This window comes from Saccostrea cucullata, unplaced genomic scaffold (assembly GCF_032062105.1).
Source record: "Saccostrea cucullata isolate Sc308-1 unplaced genomic scaffold, CSIRO_AGI_Scuc_v1 ctg78, whole genome shotgun sequence".
Lineage (NCBI taxonomy): Eukaryota > Metazoa > Mollusca > Bivalvia > Ostreida > Ostreidae > Saccostrea > Saccostrea cuccullata.
In genome coordinates, this window is record NW_026940638.1 from 690,801 (window position 1) to 712,976 (window position 22,176).

A 22,176-nucleotide genomic window follows, 5' to 3' on the forward strand; every position below is an offset into this window, starting at 1 on the left:
CCCCCTGGGCCCCCATCAGGGCTTTGCCCTGAACCCATTGGGGGTCTTAAGACCCCCGACCTTTAGTCCCCTCTCCCTTTCAACAAATACTGAATCTGCAACGATTATCTCATAAGTATCTGTTAATAAATGGGGCAGGGAAACGTTAAGTTACAAAAAATCTTAACAAGCACGTGCACGTTTGTGGACCCCCCAAGCACCTGCGTTTCATGCTATTAACATATCATAACTGTTGACATCTGCTTCGCACCACACTCGAAGAAATGCGCGTTCGTTTAGATATCTCCCCCAAGGTTTCACAGGGTCGACGCAGATCTCTATGTACCCTGTTTCAACAGGCTTGATTTGCATTCAAGGTCACTATACCAAATTTAACTTTGAAAGGCTAGAAAAATGTTACATATTTAAAAATTAAAATCATTTAGAAGGGTTTTTCTTCAGAGATAGAATGATAAGAGGTCATGTTTTTGGGGGGTGGTGCGGTGGGGTGGGGGTAAGCCTTTCTTGAGCAGTAATAATAATCAAAGTAAGATAATGTATACATTATTTATTACGTGTAAGCAATTAAAATCTGGTTTCTATAAAACTGTAGCTAACACTATTAATGAACTGAACCCAAAATGTACTAAAAAAATTTGGAATTCTTTAAAGTCAAACATGCAAAATCTGGTTGAGGCAGAGTCACCCATTAAAATATCTCAAAGGGTTGACCATTTTCATACTCTATTAAATTCTAACGAACATGACATAGGTATGGATATTAATTGTGAAGTTGACAAAAACAAACCCCTAGATTTTCTATTTACACCTAAAGAAGTGCATATAGGAATATCGAGCTTGAAATCTGGAAAAAGCTCTGGTTTAGATCTTATTCCAAATGAATTTATTAAAATAAGTTCTGATATTTTCCTGCCTGTACTGGTTAAACTTTTTAATAAAATTCTTCAGAATGGCAGAATGCCAGAATTATGGAACCTATCATTAATCACAACTTTGTATAAATCTGGAGATCCCGGAAATTGCAATAATTATAGAGGATTAAGTGTAACAAGTTGTCTCCGTAAACTTTTTGATAGACTCCTTCAAACCCGACTGTATAATTATTTAGAATCAGAAGGGTTGTTAAGTTAAGTCATTTTCGGGCAGGATTTAGGAAAGGATATCGTACAACAGATAATGTTTTCATCCTCAAAACTTTAATGAACAAGTACCTGTTTAATAAAAAGAATGAATTATTTTTGTGCTTTGTTGATTTTTCCAAAGCTTTTGATACTGTATATAGACCAGCTCTTATGTATAAGATTTTAAAAAAAGGTATTGGTGGAAATTTTTTCAGTATTATAAAACATATGTACTCTTCTACAAAATGTGCTGTAAGACAGGGAAATTATTATAGTGAGTTTTTTGATACTACATTAGGAGTTAAACAAGGGGACAATTTAAGTCCTACTTTATTTAATATTTTTGTTGACGACTTTGAAAATTATTTTGATAAAGTTATGACCTACCCTGTATGTTTAAGTGATTTAACTTTTAATCACTTATTTTTTGCTGATGATCTTGTTTTATTATCAGAGTCAGCTGAAGGCCTCCAAAATTGTGTAGACAGTCTTTCAAGATATTGTATAGAATGGAAGTTGCATGTAAACTTAGAAAAAACAAAGGTTATGATTTGTTCTACCAGAAAACTAAAGAAATATTATGCATTTTATTATAACAATAATAATATAAATATTACTGATAAGTACAAATATCTTGGTATATTTTTACAATCAAATGGCAATTTAAAACATGCTTGTGATGATCTTGCTGCCAGAGCCCGAAAAGGTTATTTTGCCTTAAAGCATAAACTACTCTTTGGCTCAAATCTCTCTCCCAGCTTGTGGTTAAAGCTATATGAATCAATTATTGTTCCAATTTTAACATACTCCTCAGAAATTTGGATCTCTGATTTTAATACAAATCCCAATAATTTTGATAAAACTCCTTTTGAAAGAATCCAAAATTTTATCTTAAAAAACATCTTAGGTGTCCATAATAAAGCATCAAACTTAGCAACAAAAATTGAATTAGTTGTTTTCCCTGTACATGCCAAAATTTACCATCTTGTTTTTAAATATTATTCCAGATTGGAAAAATTAACAAAAACAAATAATAATTGCAATGTCTTACTCAATAATGCTTACTTGGAAGATACGCGATTGGCCAGTGAAAATAAAAAAATGTTGGCAAAGTTGTGTAAAATCAATGCAGAAGATGTTAGATTTTAACTTTGACACAGATTTTAAAACTTTTAGTCCTAAGCTTAAAAATTTCTTTGAAAATGAATTTGTTTCTGAACTCCAACACATTAACAATACTCAGTGCGGTAAGCTGTCATTTTACAGTACATTATTCAACTATGATGCTAAGAAACTGGAAATCCAACCATACTTGTGTTTTCCACTTCATAAAAATTTATTTTCTTATCTTTCCAAGTTTAGAATAAGTGCACATAACTTGTACTTAGAAACAGGTAAATATTGTAATCCTGTCATTCCTAGAGAAAGTAGATTTTGTTTCCATTGTAAAACTCTTGTTGAAGATGAAAAACACTTTTTACTTGATTGTCCTGTGTATAAAAATGTCCGGAAAAAGTATATATTCAAGGTTACTAGATGTTAATAACTTAATTTTGTATCTATATATCAGAGACTGTTTTGAAATTAGAAACAAGCTTACAATACTAGTAGTATAATAATTTGCAATACATGTATATGGCTAACAACACATTCCTGTATATAAATATGTGCTTTAGTGCCAATAAAGAATTGAATTGAATTGAATTATTTATTTAATTATTTTTACATAGAATATAAAATAATTAAATAAAGAATTTGACCAAGGCAATATTAAAAATGAAAACAAAATATTCAAAACTGTAACCCTTTTTTAGTGTTAAAAAGTAAAAGTGTGTGAAAGGCTACAAATACTTTTTTAAATCTTGAAATAACGACTTTTTAAAGTCGTCACAACGACTTTATATACCGTCCCGGGGGGGGGGGGGGGGGGGCGCCGCCCTTCCCCTCCCCCCCCCCACTTTTTTTGCAAAGATAGACATAATATAAGCATTGAAAATTGGGGTTTACCTTTTTTGTTGGTTTAGCCCCCCTTTCAATATTACCCCCTTTCAATTTGCTTCCGACGCCTATGCGTCATTACCTTTATCTGAATTTTTATTTGCTATGTGTGGTTTTTTTTTCAGATAAAAAAAAAATAAAAAAAATAAAATATATAAATAAGTTTAATTGATTTTTTAATTCATATACACATAAAAGAGCTTTTGTGTAATATCGTTAGCGTTGTGACAATATGTAAGGCGATGGTTTACCTTACGTTGCATTATGTTTCTTTATTTTGTGAGCACTTTACGGTGTTTAGTTCCCCCTCATCCGGGTGTTTCAAACTTGAAAGCGAGACTTAGCGCGAGGATGCGTGACAGTTTTTTTGTAGTTTGAAATTTTAACAAATTGCAGGGAAAATATTGGTAAGACACGATAATAATTAATACCTTTGTTTGAATAGAATTGAGATTACTGATTTTGAACTACGAGAAACTACTGCATTATGTAAGTGTATGTGAAAATACTCATGCTTGCAGACGACAAAGTTGTGGACAGGTTGGGCACAACCTACCAAATGGTCCTTTATCCCCCGTTTGGTAGACAATCTACCATATCGGTATCGAATTTTACTGACCATTTGGGGGACAAAATTGGTTGTGTTTAATTTCATGTAGTGGCGTGAAATTGCGCATAATTTTAAACCATGTGGAATAAAATATAGATATTTATCGGTGTTCTGGATGAAAAAAATCAGAAATTCTATGTGCAATTTTTTGCGCATAGTCGTTCAAAAATTTGACAAAAACGTAGCTTATGTAAACGTGTGCAATGTTTCTCCGTATTTTACTTTCAAAGAAAATTCTCTCCTTCTCCAACGATGTTGCACCTGTCAATCATGTCCTTTACTTTCTATTTTGATTATCCGGGCAACCAATCAATTAGTGCAAACCAATCAAAGCGATGATCTATTTTAAACCTGACGAAAAGTCGAATTTAACTACGGCGACACATTTGTGTAAATTTTCAACTAGGAAATCAGAAGAAAAATAGGTTTTCGCCTTTATTTCGTTTTATTTTGTACACAATGGCTTTGTTCTTCATAAAAATAGTAAATGCAGTTGGAGTATGATACAACTATTGTTTGAAAACGATGTGAATGGGAAAAAAACAAGAATAATGGCAAAAGTCATTTTGTACATCTTTTATTGAATATTATTTTTCAAATTAATTAAATTCACCAGTTATATGCATATTAAACCCAAAAAGGTCGCAAGGAATCTGCGACTTCTTCCTAAAAGAAAAATGACAACAAACATTACGTTCAACTCTGGAAAAAATTATCTTTATAGCAGGAAGTGCGCACCATACCGGTAAGGCATGAGGAGATCGTGTTTAACATTGTTTAACGGGATTTTACGACGATAAACATTGACGAAGATCCAAATCGAGATTGAAAGTTAACTCATCAAGAATTAAATCACAAGATGAAATTGAATTTTTATCCAACAAAATACAACAAACATTATTTTTTGATCGATTGATCAAGAAGTTCGGCTGTTACAGACAACTATGGGCATTGTTTTTACAAAGTTACGAAGAAATTACACATAAAGATTCAACCAATTTATGATAACTGTGCGAGGAATATGTTCACTAAAATCCCCCAATGCCTAAATAAATGCGCTTTTGTTTTATTTTGATAAAGATTACAATAGAATAAAAAAGTCCCCCATTTGGTCAGTAAAATTCGATACCGATATGGTAGATTGTCTACCAAATGGGGGATAAAGGACCATTTGGTAGGTTGTGCCCAACCTGGTGGAAGGATTGCATGTCCATAATTCAGAAAGTAATTCTTTTCGTGACCATTGGTGTATGCATATGAGATAAATGGACACTTTCAATGTTTATGTTTCTGTATATATATCGAAATTATGATGTAGCTTTGTTAGGAAGCTTGAATTTGCCCCAAATTCTTATTCATTGTTTATAGTTATTTATAGATGTTGATTGTAAACACTGAGGCAAGCTTCCTTTTCCTTGTTTGGTTTTGGCCAAATAGATCTATGGTGTAAGATGAGAATTTTTGTAAAGAGCATGCTTAATGAAGTTAATGTAAAAATGTTGCAAGAACAAGGAAAAATAAAGTGGTAATCAATCTGGGAATAGGACTTGTCATAGCTGCAATAATGTATTGGGGGGGGGGGGGGGGGGCTACAACCCCATAGGAGTTAGGATCTTGGTAAGGGTGCAAGTGCAGGAGTAACAGGAGTTAATTACCCCTGTAACAGGAGTTAATTACTCCTGCACAGATTTCGGCTCAAATTGTCAGTAAATGCCTATTTTATTAACCATATATCGGTTATTTTTTGTGTATATCAACATCACAACTTGAATTTATCCGCCATATTTACTGACCTAGATAGATGTTTTTGTGATACCATTTAGCACAATCATATATAAACACCGATATTTGCTTTATGAAGTTGTTCCGATTTCTGATTTTCAAGTGAAAGTCTCAATGCATCACGCATGAACTGTCATGACTGTGTAGAGCGACTGGTAAACATGCAGATTTATATCACATGTTTTTCATGTTTAACAGGCTATGTTGTAGACAGTGAATAAAAAAAAATTGTCATGTTAGAAGTAAGTTGAATGTATAAACAATTTATTTGGCTGCAGTCGCCAGTATTAAAAAAATATATTTACACCATTACGGAGATGCTGTGGAATTGTAGCCCTCTCCAGAAAATATCAGATTAAAGAAATCGGAGAGGGCTACATTATTGCAGCTAAACTTGGCCAAGAAGGTATTTCACAAAAAATGTTAGCTTTTGTTCATCAATTTATTATAAAGATGAAAAGAATATTTTTGTCTTGGATTGTGCAGAACAATAAATATATACTTGCATTACACATGTATCTTGCATATAAAGTGTGTGGAAATCTATGACATTCAATACACCATAACATGTAAAGGGGGTCAAAATGTTCAAGAGTGCATTTTATTTTGATGTTGCAGGCATTGAAGCTAAGAAAAGGCAACTTGTGATCAAAAAATAAAAAATCACACTCACATTGTCTAGAAGCTGTCACATTGGCTCTTCCATTAATAGTAGCTTGCAAAAGGGGTTATACATGGATTTGAAATAAAAATCACATTTGCAGTCAAGGCAGAGAGTTCAAAAGATGTAAATATTTTCACAATATGCTAACGCTCATTAACTTGCAGCAATTCTACTCACTGGGAAACAGTTCGTTCAATTAGGAAAAATAGCATCAAAGTAATTTCTATCATTTAAACAAAAGAAACGTATTTTGTCTTTATTCCAACCTTATTGCCCATGCCTCCATGTTATCAATAATAAATAACAAGTATTTATTGTTTTGACATATCATTGTCATTTATTTTCACATTTTCATGCTTTCAATTTGTCAAAATGTATGACTATTCTGATTACACCACAGGTCCCACCAAATTACAACTAATCTCTACTTATGATTTAAGTTGAAGGGAAACAATTAGTCAACTTGTAATAAAATAAATACAACATCATTGTAGTCTGTTGTTTAGCAGTTGAATGGGGAATTTTCAGTCTCAAAATTGGGAAAAAATAAATGTTTTTTTTTTTGGCATTGGGTATGGTATCGTTTATCAGTCATATGAGAGAAAAAACGCTGATTTGTTTGCGTACACCGTTTTAGTTATGAGGTTATTTATTTTTTAAAAATAATGATTCAATGCATAAATATCACTGATCAAATTTCTGAAGTTTTAATTTGTTTTTTTGTTTAGTGAATGGCAACAGGATTTGGAAGAGGCGGGCGGGGTGCTGCTCTTTTGCAAGCACTGAATCAGCCCGTCAGGAAGCCAGGAGAACAAGATGAGGTAAGGGGCCCTGCTCAATCTGTTTGAGAAAATTTCCTATATAAAACCAAAAAAGTGAAGTGTTTAAGAATTGTTTATTGGTATATCAAGAGCCTGTCTTGAAGACTTTATTTATGGTTTTAGAAAAAGCCAGAATCCTCAGGGGATGCCCCTGCACCTCCTCCAGCAGTATCAACCACAGCAACTGGTCAGGGAAATATACCCATGGGGAGAGGATCAATGGGGCGTGGGGCTTTTTTACAGGGGCTTCTGCAAGGTGCTACAACTTCAGGATTGTCTAGAGGACAACCAACAGGTAATGCAAATTCTATTACAAAGAAAAATAGGTTATTTTAATTTGATGATTTTCACAAGTGTACATGTATATTTCCTTGGCATTAGTCTGCTTTATGACTTGACTTTTTTTTTTCTTTTTAGCACAACAACCTACACTTCCTGCTACTGGGGGAAGAGGTATTGCCAATCTTCAAGCTCTTTTAAAGTAAGTTGAAAAAGGTGTGTGCACAGGTGTGTGTATTTATAAATTACAGGTGCAACTTGTGTTGTAATAATCCAGAGGGAGTCTAGAATTACACTTTTCTTTTGCTCAAGGGAAGTGGAAAATAGTGTCAGAAAAATTATGGTATCAAACTTACCAGTCTGTGAGAGTTATAAAGACAGGCCTCTTGTTTTCCTCTTAGCTTTAAATTTGTTACGTGAACATCACATAATTTTTTTTTTATTTCCCAACAGGAGTGCTGGAAGAGGAGGAGGCATAACAGGACCTTCACCAGCACCACAGATGCCTCAGGTTACCCCACCCCCACAGGTTTCAGTCAGTACCCCCCAGCCTTCAGTCAGTACCTCCCAGGGGTCCACACCTGCTCCCTCAGTTACCTCTCAGTCAGGAGTGGCACCAAGCAAAATGTCTTCAGATCCGCCCAGTAGCCGACTCAGCAAGATGGCTCTGGATCGTCCACCCACTGTCAATAAATCGGGCACTGCAGGCAAACCGTAAGCTCATAGAAAAAAAAAATTTGTTATCTTAGTCTGAATTAATAAATGTTATTTATCATTGTTTGTAGAAGCTCTGCTGGTCCAAGACTGGAAGAGTTATCTGTTTAAACATTTTTCAGCACACATCCAATTCAATCAGACTTTATAAGCAAGTATACACTATACTAAGATACATAATTCTATTTATCAGATTTTGACATTGATAAAAATTGAAACTTCTTAAAAATTCTCTCAAAATGCTTATCAACGTGCAGAATTTAACCAATACTACTAGCAATGTACTAGTTTTAATAAAATGGTAAGTTACTAGTTGTACTAGTATTGTACTAGTAATAAAACATACCCTTTTTGCATGACAGTCGGAGCTTTTCAACTCAGGCATAAGGCCCTTTGTTGAGATTGGTCTCCCAGCTGACATAGGAAAAAGGGTACATGTATTATTCTGCATATATACACCAAAACAAGTATGGAAGGCTCATTTTGGCTCAGAATTTAACTTCATAAGCTCCAGTGAATTGATAGTACTTCCATGTTCATAGTATACTTCTTTATGACAATATTAAAAAGTAATCTATATGCTGTTTTCCTGCTTTCCTTTTCTTGATTTGCACGTAAACTAATGATAGTTTTGTTTCTATTTTTTTCTGCAGAATGGCTTTATCTGGAAATTACATCAGGATAATGCATGAGGATGCTAGAGTGTATCAGTACCATGTATCTTTTTCTCCAAGCATTGACTCAAAGAATATGAGATTTAAACTAGTAAACAATGTTCGAGATGTCATTGGATTTACAAAGGCGTTTGATGGGTTCATTCTTTATTTGCCACATCGCCTTCCAAATGAAGTGAGTTGGTGATTGTATAAACTGATGTCAGGTATCTGTTATTATGGCAGAGGTGAATATCAGAAAGTTTCCACAAATGTAAAGTATGTACGAGGGCTGTTCAATATATAATGTCCTGAACTGTAAGACATACAATACAGATACCACATGACATTAAACTTGACTTTCTCTCATTATTGAATCTTTACTGAATTTATAACAGTTTATGTGACCACTTTTCATCACATAGTTTCATCATGAGAGGCTGGGAAACAAGGGCTTTTCGAGACACTGCATTATAAATTAATGGTAAAGAATCAGTAAGCTAGAATGAAAATACAAGCTACATTAAATCTGCTGTGAAACTTGTTAAGAATCCCAAAAAAATATTCACTGAAATATGTGACATTTACAGCAACCGATGCCTGTTTTATAGACAAATGAGCAGGTGGATTTCATTAATAAAAAATTAAATTATGGGCATCAAAAATGGGTACCCTCCTTGCCAACAAAAATTATAACAACTTATGTACTGTTTGCCAAATTTCAACAAATAATATTTGATGATGTATGATTGACTTTAAGACACATAGTTAATTTGATAGACATCATATCGGGAGTAATTTACACTGTTTTTAAGAAACGTTTGACAGTAAAAAAGCTTGGTACTCAAAGGTCTCCCTTTATTTTGAAAAATGAGTGAAAACGTCAGCATGTACGAAAGTCTCAACAATTTTTTTAAAATATCAGTAATTGTAGTTATCCACGTTTGTTTGATATTCAAACAGATATTGGAACATGAATCTATTGCTTAAAACCATCAAAACAAAATTTACCATAAGATGTACTTGATAAAAACGGCGAAGGTCTGACAAAGGCAAAGGTATGCAAGAGCACAAAGACAGATTTATATGCAATTTTCTTAAATATTAGTGGTATTGTTGTTCAAATTTGTATTCGGGGAGACAGTTTAATATCTGGAGGAGTCTAGAAAGCAATTTTTTGTCAAAAAAAATCGAAAGGTTTATTAGAGGAAGGACCCAGAATCAGGAATCCACTACATTGAATTTCTTCATGCCCTGAAGAGTAAAGGGGTTTTCGGGATAAACAAAAGTTAATGTTTTTTACATTAACAATATTTGCCAGATCTTTGACCTTTTGACTTGTTTCTATTTCCAAACTTGAAAAAAACACCTTTCATAAGGAAAAAACAAGTCCAGGAAATCATTGGATCTGCCATTTTCTAGTATACTAAGGGTCATACCCAAAAAGAGTTCTAAAAACAATAGGAAATTTGATAAAAAAATGTTACGGACATGTGTTTGAATTAAAAGGGATTAATAAGTAAAATCATGAAGACTAAATCATTGAAAAGCGTCGTTTGCTTCTTTCTGAGCACCGAGGACATTATTTATTGAACAGCCCTCGTACAATGGGGACTTAGCAGTTGTATGTGAGGGATTCTTACACTAGGCAAATTCTCAGTCAGTGTTTGGATTTTTTTCTATTTTTAGGAGACGGTGCTACAAAGTAAGAGGCCAACTGATGGCGTTGATATTACTATCACCATCAGATTAACAAAAATGATAATGCCAGTACAATGTGTTCCTCTCTATAATATCATATTCAGAAGGTCAGTTACTTTGAAATTTGTCTTAATTTCATCGGTAGATCTCACAAATTAAGACTGTTCAAAAGTGCTCTAATTTAAGACTGTTTAATATCCACAGGAAAACTAATTACTTTCTCTATGACAGTTATCATCTGTTAATTCTTGTGTTTAAATAGGGCATCTTCAGAAGAAAAGTGTAAAGTTTAAGAAAACTTTTTTCAGTTGTTTTTCTTTAATATCTTGTAACGCGTAATTTTCTTCTTCTTTCAGAATAATGAACATTCTTGAAATGGTTCAAGTTGGTCGTTATTACTACAACCCCAAAACACCATCAGTTGTTCCACAACACAGGTAGCTTATTATTGACTAGTCAAGTAGTTTATTAGATCTTCAGTGCAGAAAGGCAGATGATTATGCAGCGGAAGATTTTTGTATTTTTTAATGATTTTAATATAAATTCTAGGCTAGAAGTCTGGCCAGGGTATATCACATCGGTGTGTGAAAATGAAGATGGTCTCATGCTGTTAGTAGATGCCAGTCACAGAGTGTTGAGAACAGAAACAGTACTTCAGCTGATGTAAGTTCTTTAAATTTTAGTCTTATGTACATCTTTACAAATCTGAAGAAGGTTTTGAGGAGTAATATTGCTTTAATAAGTGAAATATTTCAAAATAGCTGTACATGTGTATTGGTTATAGGAAAACTACTGTGCAGAAGAATCCCAATGGCTTCCAGGATGAGTGTACACGGTCTTTGGTAGGAACAATAGTCCTCACACGTTACAACAACAAGACTTATCGTATCGATGACATTTTGTGGTCCAAAACTCCACTACACACCTTCAAGACAAGCCAAGGGTCAGAGCTCTCCTTTGTAGATTACTACAGGTAATACAAATATAGATTTTCAGCAAGTATTTATTTCGTAGACAGCAAAATTGCAATTAAAAAATATCTTTGTTTTTGAATTTGCATTTCAACTTCTGTCTAGCTTTCTTCATTTTAGGTTAGGTGTAAAATTTGGGACAAATGTTTGTGGAGTTCATATCAAACATATTAAGCATGATTATTAATTTGGGAAGAGATTCAATTAATAGAGTAAGTGTGCACCATTGGCTCTTAGGATAGCTGGTTAACATAAATACTGATAATTATCTGTTGACCGTCAACCTTTTTAACTTTGCCTAACTCAAGTACAAGAAGTTGCTTAGCCCCACAGATATCAATTGTTGTAGTGAGCTTTGGTCATACCATTATTCTTGTGTTGTAGGAGTAGGAATGCTTATCATAAAGAGATATCAATTGTTGTATTGAGCTTTGGTCATACCATTATTCTTTTAGGAATGCTTATCATAAAGAGATTACAGACCAGGAGCAGCCTCTACTGCTACACAGACCTAAAAAGAAACAACTACCTGGTGTAAGTCCACTGTTAGAGGAGGATTAAACCAATTTACATTTTTTAAATCAGTCTGATTCCTCTGATGAAATTTTCTGGAATTTGGGCTTTCAGCAGCCAACCCATTCTAATACAGTGTATTTCTCTTAAGGTTTGTGACTTGTTTTATTACAGTATCAAGGTTTCTATCTATGTGTTAATGTGTGATATATTGTCTAGCAGTTCAGTATTAGTCTTGGATGCTGAAAATTTGTAAAAAAAATATTGGAAAACTTTATTTTATGGCATTTTTAACGTCTCAGAAAATGAACTGAAAAGTACACATTTTAAGGTGTGCAGCACTCTTTTTGTTATTTTTCTGCATTTTACAGGTTTATTTTTTATTTTAATTGACTTGTTCATTTTGCTCATGTATAAGGTTTGAGACATAGAATCTAGAATATCTGTACAAAAACGTTAACTACAGCTTTTTTCCACTATAAGCACCAACCATGGTTTAGTGGTACACAATATTCAAATGATCATGCCATAATGACTTAACACTTATGACTCAAAATTCATCCTAAAAAACTGATCAGAGAATTAAGTTAAATGATTTTTTTTCAACAATCAGTTTGCAGAGTGACATTTTATATATGCAGAAATAAAAAGATAAAATCATAATGATGGAATTACAATGTATAAGTATTGATGTTTCATTCATTAAGAATGAGGAGAGTTGTTTTTGAATTTGTTTTTCAAATCATGTCTGCATTCTGTTTGTATGATGTTTGTGTGAAGAAAAACATATTTACTTTTGAAAATTTTTAAATCTTAAATTTTAAAGAAGGTATAACAGATGCAGAAAAAATTCTGTAACATAGGTATGATAATCTTTGTAGGGTAAAGTGCCTGAAAAAAGTGAAGCAATTTGCCTTATCCCAGAGTTTTGCTATTTGACTGGGCTTACTGATGAACTGAGGCAAGATTTCCGAGTGATGAAGGTATGCTTATCGTTGGAATAATAAAGGCTAATAAAGTGTTAAGAGTGTTGGTTCTGTTTAATAATTAAAAATCTCTTGTAGGATCTTGCTTCACACACCAGAGTGACACCAGAGCAAAGAGTGGCGACTATGAGGAAATTCATCAATGCTGTCAATAGTAACCCAGAGGCCAAGAAAGAGCTGACCAACTGGGGGCTGAGCTTTGCCGAGAATACGATAGATGTGAGTGTCATGGGCGTAGTGCATAGCTGAAATACATAGCTAAAGCTACTTTTAGACTGCTTTAGTAATCGGACATTTATTCAATGTTCTAAACTGTTGTGCAAATTAAAGAGATTGGTGCATGATCAGGTAATTGTCAAAGAAACATCCAATCAAAAAATCATTTAGCACAGGTAGCTGGCCTGTCAATCGAATCAGCAGCTTTTGTATTTTTGTTTGACTTCAGTAGAGATAAGGGAATTTAACATAAAACTAAGGATTTGAGTAAAGAAATATGTTATGTATTTGTTCCTATTTATTAAGACACCATATGTGTCATTTTAAGTCTATTTCTAACAATGTTTTTGTTTTCCAGATTGCTGGTAGACAAGCTCAGCAGGAAAAGATCATCTTTGGTAATAATTACACGTGTATGGCAGGACCCCAGGCAGACTGGAGCAGGGATGCCACCCGCAGTAAGGTCCTCACTCCTGTCGACCTGAAGAACTGGACTCTGTTATTTGTTAAGCGGGATGCAAACAAGGCCATAGAGTTTATGAACATGATGCAGACTTGCTGCCGGCAGATGGGCATTCAGTGTAACAAGCCAAATCAAATTCAGCTTAATGATGATCGTGTGGACAGTTTGAGTAGGAATCTCAGAGATAGCATCAATCCATCGGTACTCAATGTTACAAAAATAACAAAGATGTCTACTGACTGTATACTTAACTTTGGTGCTATTCAATTATTTATTTAAAAGAAAGGTCAGGCAATGATCTGAGTTTGTTGACTTATTTTTTAAAGGTCCAGTGTGTGGTTGTTGTTTGTCCAACATCCAGAGATGACAAATACTCCGCTATCAAGAAAATTTGCTGTGTTGAAATGCCAGTTCCCTCTCAGGTACTTTATGTATTTGCGTCATTTACTTAGGTCACCTGAGTTACACAGGTGACAAATTGCTATCTGTATTCGTCCGCTGTATGTTAAAATTTGAACATTTTCAGCTTCTTCTTTGCAAATGCTCAACCAATTTCAGCCAATTTTTGCAAAAAAATAAAAAAAAATGGGCGAAGGGGTACAAAAGCTGTGAATTTCATGGACCCTGGGGCCTGAGGGGCGGGACCAAAACCATTAAAATTAGTGCAATCATTAAAAATCTTCCTGTCTACTCTTGGACATTAAGCAGTCAAACTGTTGGGGTGATTGTAATAAGCATTGAGTCCTCTACCAAAATTGTGAAATTCTTGGCCCTAGGGTCGGGAATTTTAGTGCTAGAGCAGGGCTATTTAGATTATATAGTTTAAAATGCATTATTTCTTTGAAAATCTCCTTCTCTGCTGCTGGTCAATAAATAAGCTAACCAAGTACATAATTATGTTAAATGAGACTGGTTCATTCAAAATTGTGAATTTCATGGCCTCTGGTTTAAAACATGAACCAACTTAATGGTTGGAAAGTTGTTACATGATGCTCAGGTGACCTATAAGGCCCATGGGATTTTTGTTTAAAGTCATACATGTATTTATTTGCCATGTTATGAATATGGTGCTTTAATGTCCCATGGACTTGTTTTATTAACTAAATAACTTGTATGTAGAAAACCAGAGTTCAAACATTTACATTTACCTGTATTTATACAATTCTTATTTTGTGTTGAAAGGTGATCATCGCCAAGACAATTTCGAAACCTGACAAGTTGAGGAGTGTTACTCAGAAAATTGCCCTACAAATTAATTGCAAGCTTGGAGGAGAGCTGTGGGGATTAGATATCCCAATGGTAATATTAAGCTTGTGAAAGTTTTTATACCCCTGCTCCAAAGGAGAGGGGGTATTATTAGTTACATAGTTTTTGAGTTGGCTCGCGTAGCGAGCTACTCCCTGTCGACATAGCCGTTTCAGAGCTGTAAATTTTTTCACGCATTCATCAAGGTGATCCATACGCCAAATATAATAGTTCTAGCAAAAAATGCTTTGGTTTGAGTGATTGAATAAACTTAAGAGGTAAAAACTGTATAAAATTTCATACTGTAACATTATTTATGCCTTCATGCTTTTAAATACCTGTACGATGTACAATAATACTGCGTATGAATATATGTTCAAGTATGTTAGGCGGATCTAATCTTCCCATCTGAAGTTTATTTATAATTGACCTAGAATACTCCCTAACACAAACACCTGCTGCTCTCATTAGCTGCAGCTAGTTGTTGTTGAAATTGTATTTTTAGAATCCAGATTTGCTGTGGGAATCTTTAACCTAATTATTCCATAACACTGACCACTTCAGCTAATGTGCTGAAATCCAGTCAAAATAATACGGAAGCCCATTAGTGCCAACCTGTATATATAAAGGAAAAGCAATATACACTTTAATTATGAACCGAACATGGATCAGACATATAATATTCAATCTCTTAAGATGCAAAATAAACTGAATATATTAAGGTATGGTGCCCAGATGTATGAAAAAGCTCAATTGACTCGAGCGAGTCAACTCGCAGGCCTTTCAGGCCTTTGATTTGGTGACAGGGTACGGGATGATACCTGGTTAGTAAATTTCATACATGACTCGACTCCGCCTGGCGCCTCGCCAGGCATCTGCCTTAACTGAACTTGACGTGTATATTAACATCAGAGCGGGGGTATTACTAGTGAGCATTGGCTCACAGACTTCTTGTTAATTTCACTTTCGCACAAATGTAATCTGAAATCTGAGATATCATATTTATTTATGTATATATATTTAAATTCAGCAAAGTACAGTGGAACACACTCATAGCAAACATGTTATAATGAATTTATGCTTAAAGGTAAAGCAAAGTAAATTTTACTCCTTATGATTTAAAATCATTGCAGATTTAATAGATCTACTTTTTTCCCTACATATTATAGTCCAATCTGATGGTAGTTGGAATAGATGTTTACCATGATAAAGCACAAAACAAGAGATCGATCGCCGGGTTTGTAGCCAGCACTAACAAGATGTGCAGTCGCTGGTACTCCAAGACAGTACTTCAGATGCCCGGTCAGGAGCTCATTGATGGACTCAAACTTTGTATGACTTCATCCATCAGGAAGTATCATGAGGTAAGAGACAATTAGGATTTGGCAAATGGCAATATTGGATTTACTTGCCCCTGTAGGAAGGTCACCCTTATCTTAGCAAAAATAAAACATAGTAAAACCTATATTGCAAATGAAGATTGAATATTATAGACAGCCAATGAATATAAAGCCATATTGAATTGTATAGACAGCCAATGAATATTAAACCATATTGAATTGTATAGACAGACAATGAATATTAAATCATATTGATTTTTTGATTTTTCCAAAAAAAATTTTGAATGAAAATGTGTCAACTATTAAAGAATAAATTTGTTGTTTTAATTACTTCTTGTATTCAATCCATATTACAAAATGTTGGATGATAAGAATATTAGGAAATTGTAATATTTTGATAATTTACAATTGGTGAACAGCATTAAAAAAGAAATTAGTAATATATTCTATGGAAGAAGTAAAGTAAGTGAAATATTTTTAAAAGAAATATATTTGTTCAGATAAAATCTTTCCAGAGATTTCCTTTCACTTCACGGATTTTTGCATTTATAGTCATTTATTAAAATCAAATGAGGCTTTTATTCATTTGTTCATATCTCATTGTTGAATACAGTATATTATCAATTTTTCGAATATACAGGTAGTTTTACATTGAATTTATCGTATTTTGCAATATTCCAGGTTAACCATGTTTTCCCTGAGAAGATAGTTGTCTTCCGTGACGGTGTAGGGGATGGAGATCTTAAGTATATTGACCATGAGATTCAGCAGCTACAGCAGTGCTTTGGAAACTTTGGAGGAGAGTATGCTCCCAAACTCTCAGTCGTGATTGTACAAAAAAGGATAAATGCACGAATTTTCTTAAAGGTATTACTTTTATTTCAGTTCTTAAGAAACTAATGCACAAGTATCTTTGCAGATAAATATATCTATTTAGGATAAATATGTTTAAGTAAGCTTGGATGACTACAGTATTCCATGTTTCTATTACAGGGAGATCGAGGCTTTGACAATCCTCCACCTGGTACTATTGTGGATCACACCATTACCAGGAGAGACAAGTAAGATCCAAGAATTATTTAAGGAATGTTTTTAAGTTTTGTGTGAGTTATTGGTGTGTGAATCACACAGACTTGTCACGTAGGCATATTTCATGAAGCGCGCTAGCGCTTCATGAAAATTATGCCTACGTGCAAGTCTGAGTGATTCACACACCAATAATTCACACTAAACTGAAAAACATTCCTCATTTTTACATTTTAAATGTTCGGAAGCAACTAAAGTATGCCAAATATTTGAATTTCTAGCTGCCCTATATCATTGCATTTTGCTATTGTCGCTGCAGCCTCATTGTGACGTCATGTTAACGCACGTTTCTCCGTGTATATTTCTACGCGTGATCTGAGTATACATGAAAATGGTTTTCAAATCAATTTCACAGTTGGCTTAGTAGAAAAACACAGCGAATGTAAATATGTGTATATTTATCTTTTTCCTGCCAAACAAATTTTGTAATGTAGGTTCATACTATTTCTTATCTTGTTTCAAGCAATTCCCGATGGGCCTTTGTACTTGCAAACCTTTGGCCTATGATGTTTAAAGCTCAAGTTGTTAATTTCATGTTTGATAATCTCACATTTTACCTCTTTACCCATAGGTTACCTCTTTACCCATAGATTGCATATTTGAGAAATAGTATATTTTTTACCAAGGCCAAACAACTTATAAACTTTATGGTGCAAAATGGCTGTATTCTGATAAGTAACCAGTCATATGAATTTCAATTTCAGTGTTATTGCGTATTCATACATGTTAACTCTCCCGATTTAGGCGGGAGTCTACCGCTTTTTCACTCCATCTCCCGCCTACCGATTTAATTCAGAAATCTACCGCTTTTCTACAAAAGCTGCGTCTGAAGTATTTTTGGTTCGCTTGGGTATCCATTTTTGAAGCCACTCTCATAAAATCTCGCTAGATATCGCGTGATTTGACTCGGAATCATACAAACGCTTTTTTGTACATAGATTTCAAGCACGGATTTGACAACGACAACAACATAAGCCTACCAGTGATTACATTGGTTACGATAAATTAAACAACATCCCTGCCATGAAAAAGGAGATACAGCTTTTAAGAATTAGATGAAAACATTTGACATCGTCTTTAAAAGCACAGAAGCTCACAACTTTATCAATAAAGTCAATAGAAATCACTTGATTGTCCAAGCCATGTGGCACATCTCTACTTTCGTTTTCGATCATCGCGGGAAATCTGATTTATTTAACGAAAGATACGAACTTGTTTTAGATCTAGATTAAACCATGCCATCATTTGTTTTGTTTAAAAACTGAATGAACATTCAGAATTATTGCCTCTAGGCTATTTCAGCAAAGATCACTCTTCAAAAGGCTAAGTAAAGCAGCCAATCCAAGCAAAATGATGAGCATGAAAAATATTTGAATTTGTACAATTTATGTCAAACTTAAGGTGTTTCTGTCTTCTTCTTTGCTGTTGATATTTAAGATTAATTAGTGTAGGTACCTGATTTCATTTAAGGCTTATAATATACATGTATATTACATGAAAGATATCGATAATCCAAGCGTTAAACAACACGCGCGCAACGCTACCGCTTTTGAGGTCTGAATCTCCCTCTTTTTCATCACAATAGGTTAACATGTATGGCGTATTGGACTAGTTTAAATGATTCAGTATTATTGAGTATCCCTTCGTTAAACATTAGATTCATAGATCTAGTCATGAAGTATTCCACACAGAGGTTCTAAAGAACAGCAATAGTACTTATTTATTGTAGAATGAAGTTTGTCTAAATTATTACATTTGGGGGTAGGTTGGGACTACAAAAGGTGATCAGAGTTATACATTGGAATATATTGTTATATAAACAGCAGGTCTATAATGACTCAGGTGAGTATCATGACCAATGGTCTCCTGATAACTTAATAATTTTTGGCAATGTGACAGGGGTGTTAGTGAAATTCGTGAGTTGAAAATGAAAATATGGCAAGATGTTAACTTGCATAGATCTACTGTAACCCAACATCTTTTTCAATTGGGGATTTGTCTGTATGAAAAAATTAGTTTACATGCTACATGTATGTACCTGACGGTGTTATGATTTTGTAGGTACGATTTCTTCATTGTCTCCCAGCATGTGAGGCAGGGAACAGTTTCCCCCACTCACTACATCTGTGTTCATGACAGTATTGGAATGAAACCTGATCATCTTCAGAGGCTCTCCTACAAAATGACACACCTGTACTACAACTGGCCCGGTACTGTCAGAGTACCTGCTCCTTGTCAGGTAAACACGTACCACAGTTCATAAGTATGAAATTGGTTAATAATGGCACAGGATGCAAAAAAAAAAACCTCTTGTTTAATTGTTGATGCAATTTAAAATTGAGAATTTGATGTCATTTCTTTCTCTTCCAATTGTCCGACACAAAATGGTTATACCTGAAGATTTATTTCAGTATGCCCACAAGCTGGCCTATCTGGTGGGACAGAACATCCATAAGGAGCCCAGTGCTGAACTCTCTGACAGATTGTTCTTCTTGTAAACCACATGTATTTCCAACACTTCCAAGATTCAGGGATGCTTAAGACAAGGCAGCAATTTATATGGATATCAGTGTCTGAATTTTGTTTCTTCTGTGTCAGCAAAGTAGCTGAAGGTACTTTAGTTAGGTGAAAAATAGTGAGAGCTATTTATTTTCTCGTGGTTCCTTAATGGCAGTCCCTGTCTGTGTTATTTTGTAAAGGATACTTTTAGAACTTAGCTTTTACATAGACTTGACATATTTTTGTTTTGTTGTTTTTTTTTTTTTTAGCTCAGAGTCCCTTGTAGCACTGCCAGAAACCTTTTTTTTAATTAATATGCAGATATTGTTTTAATTATATTTTCTTATACTGTTTATTAAAGAAAATATAATAGGTTGTGAAAAGAAAACATTGATTTTCTAGCATCTACTTTCCAAGATTTAATCTTCACTATGTACACAATAAACCTAGTATTTTAAGCAAATTGAACTTCAGTAGCTGGAACATAAATATGTTGAATACCATGGAAATGTTAGAGTGGGTTAGAAGTCTCATTCAATATTTTCTGTACATGTATTTTAACTTCCATTCTCCAACTTTTGGTTATCTTAGTGATTTCTTGGTCAGATATCTTGAAGTGTTTTCTTGGTCCTGAAAAGCTTAAGATAACTAAGTCTGACAAAGCACAATATTGTTTTTGAAAAAAATATGCTAAAATACTGTAGAAGTACTTTTTTCCGCGTGGTATTAATTTACGCTATGAAGACGGTCACAAATTTTCCGCGCAAATTTGCCCAAGCATATTTAATATAAATGTAAGGCATATAGTGACAATCTAGAAAATCGGCTTAATTTTCTACCCGTGGATTAAACAGAAATTGAGATTCTGTGTAATTATGACCCTGTGGAAAAAAGTATGTCTACAATACATTTATTTACCCCATTAGCTTCTCTAACATCTTATTTATGCAAATGTACATTTTCTGACAATTTTTTATAAGTATACTCTCATGTACATGTACTTCACTTCAAAATATACTGAAAGCAGCCATAGTTAACCATACTTCCCAATATTATAATGCTAGAACTGAAAGGTTCGTCCACATTCAAATGTATCATTACTCTACCCAACCAATTTATATTGTTTTTGCAGTACCATAATCAAAATTTATACACTTGTCTGTGTACACTGTAAGTATGCAGTTTTAAATCTAGTCATGACAGCTTATAAGGAGCTGTATAGTAATACAGGTCAGAGGTTGGTAAATCTGTTCTCATATACTGTTTAAAGGGTTATTTTCGTCAAATTAAACTTTCAAATGGTTTTGGTCGATTTTCAATTCATCCATATAGTTTTGTTTAAGAAATTTTACAGTTCTGTGAATTTCCCCATTTTAAGTTCACCCACTAGTGCCTAGGGGGAAAATAAATGGGGGGCAAAAATGTCCCTGTATACAGTACTTTCTTCCATGCTTTTCCTTGGCACAAAGGCTTGTCGCATCTGTTGCTCTAAATGAATACAGCATCCTAAATAATAATATTGTCATTTTTCAGTTTGAAGGATCTCGGAAGAAAAATGAGACAAAGTATTCAATTTTTAGGACAGTGTTTTTGGATATCCAGATGTTTTACCATCTATTAATTCTTTCAAAGCTTGGTTATTTTATGTTGGAGGAAATTTAAAATCTCAGTTGTTAAACAGTTTGTATTCACAGTACCAATGAATGTACAAATGAAGTCAATGTGTTAATGGGGGCATTATTCATTAGATTTAGCAAAGTTTCAGAAGATATAGTTATGAGCATATCACCTTAAAAATCATGTTATGTATTATGATTTTCTCTTTTGACAGAATTCATTTAAATTGCATAAGACTATGATGCAATTAATATTGTTTTCCATTTTTTAGTATACTCAAAGATGTAATAAATTGTTGATTAAATGTTTTGTTTCTTGTCTTATCCTTAACTCATTAAGGACAACGTAGGAGAGATTACAGAGCTCACCTCAACGAATATTGTCTTAAACTCAAGTGAAGCTAAGTCCTACCTAAAACTAATAATAGGTCACGGAGATTACACCGCTTTCCTCAAAGAATGTGGTCTTGAAGTAGGGCAAAGTCTCACATTAAACTAATAATCTGGAGTGTCAATCCCGAGATACATGTGGAACATTTTACATGCAATTTTGATCCGATAGGACTTGCATTTACTTAGGAATAGACATCCAAAAACGTCAAACTAGTCACTCATTCAAAAATCTTAATTGTAATTTTAAATTAAAATCTTGCATCTATTATTTGGAGATGATAGCTTAAATACACATAGAAAATAAATTGAGGAATACTGGTAGTACCCTTTTTCGTGTGCAATACAGAAACACCTACGGATGGCACCATACCTCTCTGGATGTCGATTCCAATTTTTAGGTCACCTGAGTCACTCAGGTAACCTATTGCTCTCTGTTTTTGTCCATCATTGTGTGTTAACATTTGAACATTTTCAGCTTCTTCTCTGAAACTACTGAACCAATTTT

The 22,176-nt window shown here is 34.0% G+C and overlaps 1 protein-coding gene across 1 annotated transcript; it reads left to right on the forward strand.

Moving 5' to 3' along the window:
• Positions 1-3,414: 3,414 nt before the first annotated feature.
• On the forward strand, positions 3,415-21,583 carry LOC134255874 (piwi-like protein 1). Its single transcript, XM_062738455.1, has 21 exons — positions 3,415-3,526; positions 6,904-6,996; positions 7,120-7,291; positions 7,414-7,477; positions 7,729-7,989; positions 8,643-8,838; positions 10,332-10,450; positions 10,700-10,780; positions 10,893-11,006; positions 11,128-11,316; positions 11,770-11,848; positions 12,709-12,810; positions 12,892-13,032; positions 13,388-13,693; positions 13,819-13,914; positions 14,675-14,791; positions 15,907-16,101; positions 16,759-16,944; positions 17,071-17,138; positions 19,225-19,402; positions 19,575-21,583. The coding sequence occupies exons 2-21, from the start codon at positions 6,907-6,909 to the stop codon at positions 19,659-19,661; spliced, it is 2,841 nt and encodes a 946-aa protein (XP_062594439.1). The 5' UTR covers positions 3,415-3,526; positions 6,904-6,906; the 3' UTR covers positions 19,662-21,583.
• Positions 21,584-22,176: the final 593 nt, after the last annotated feature.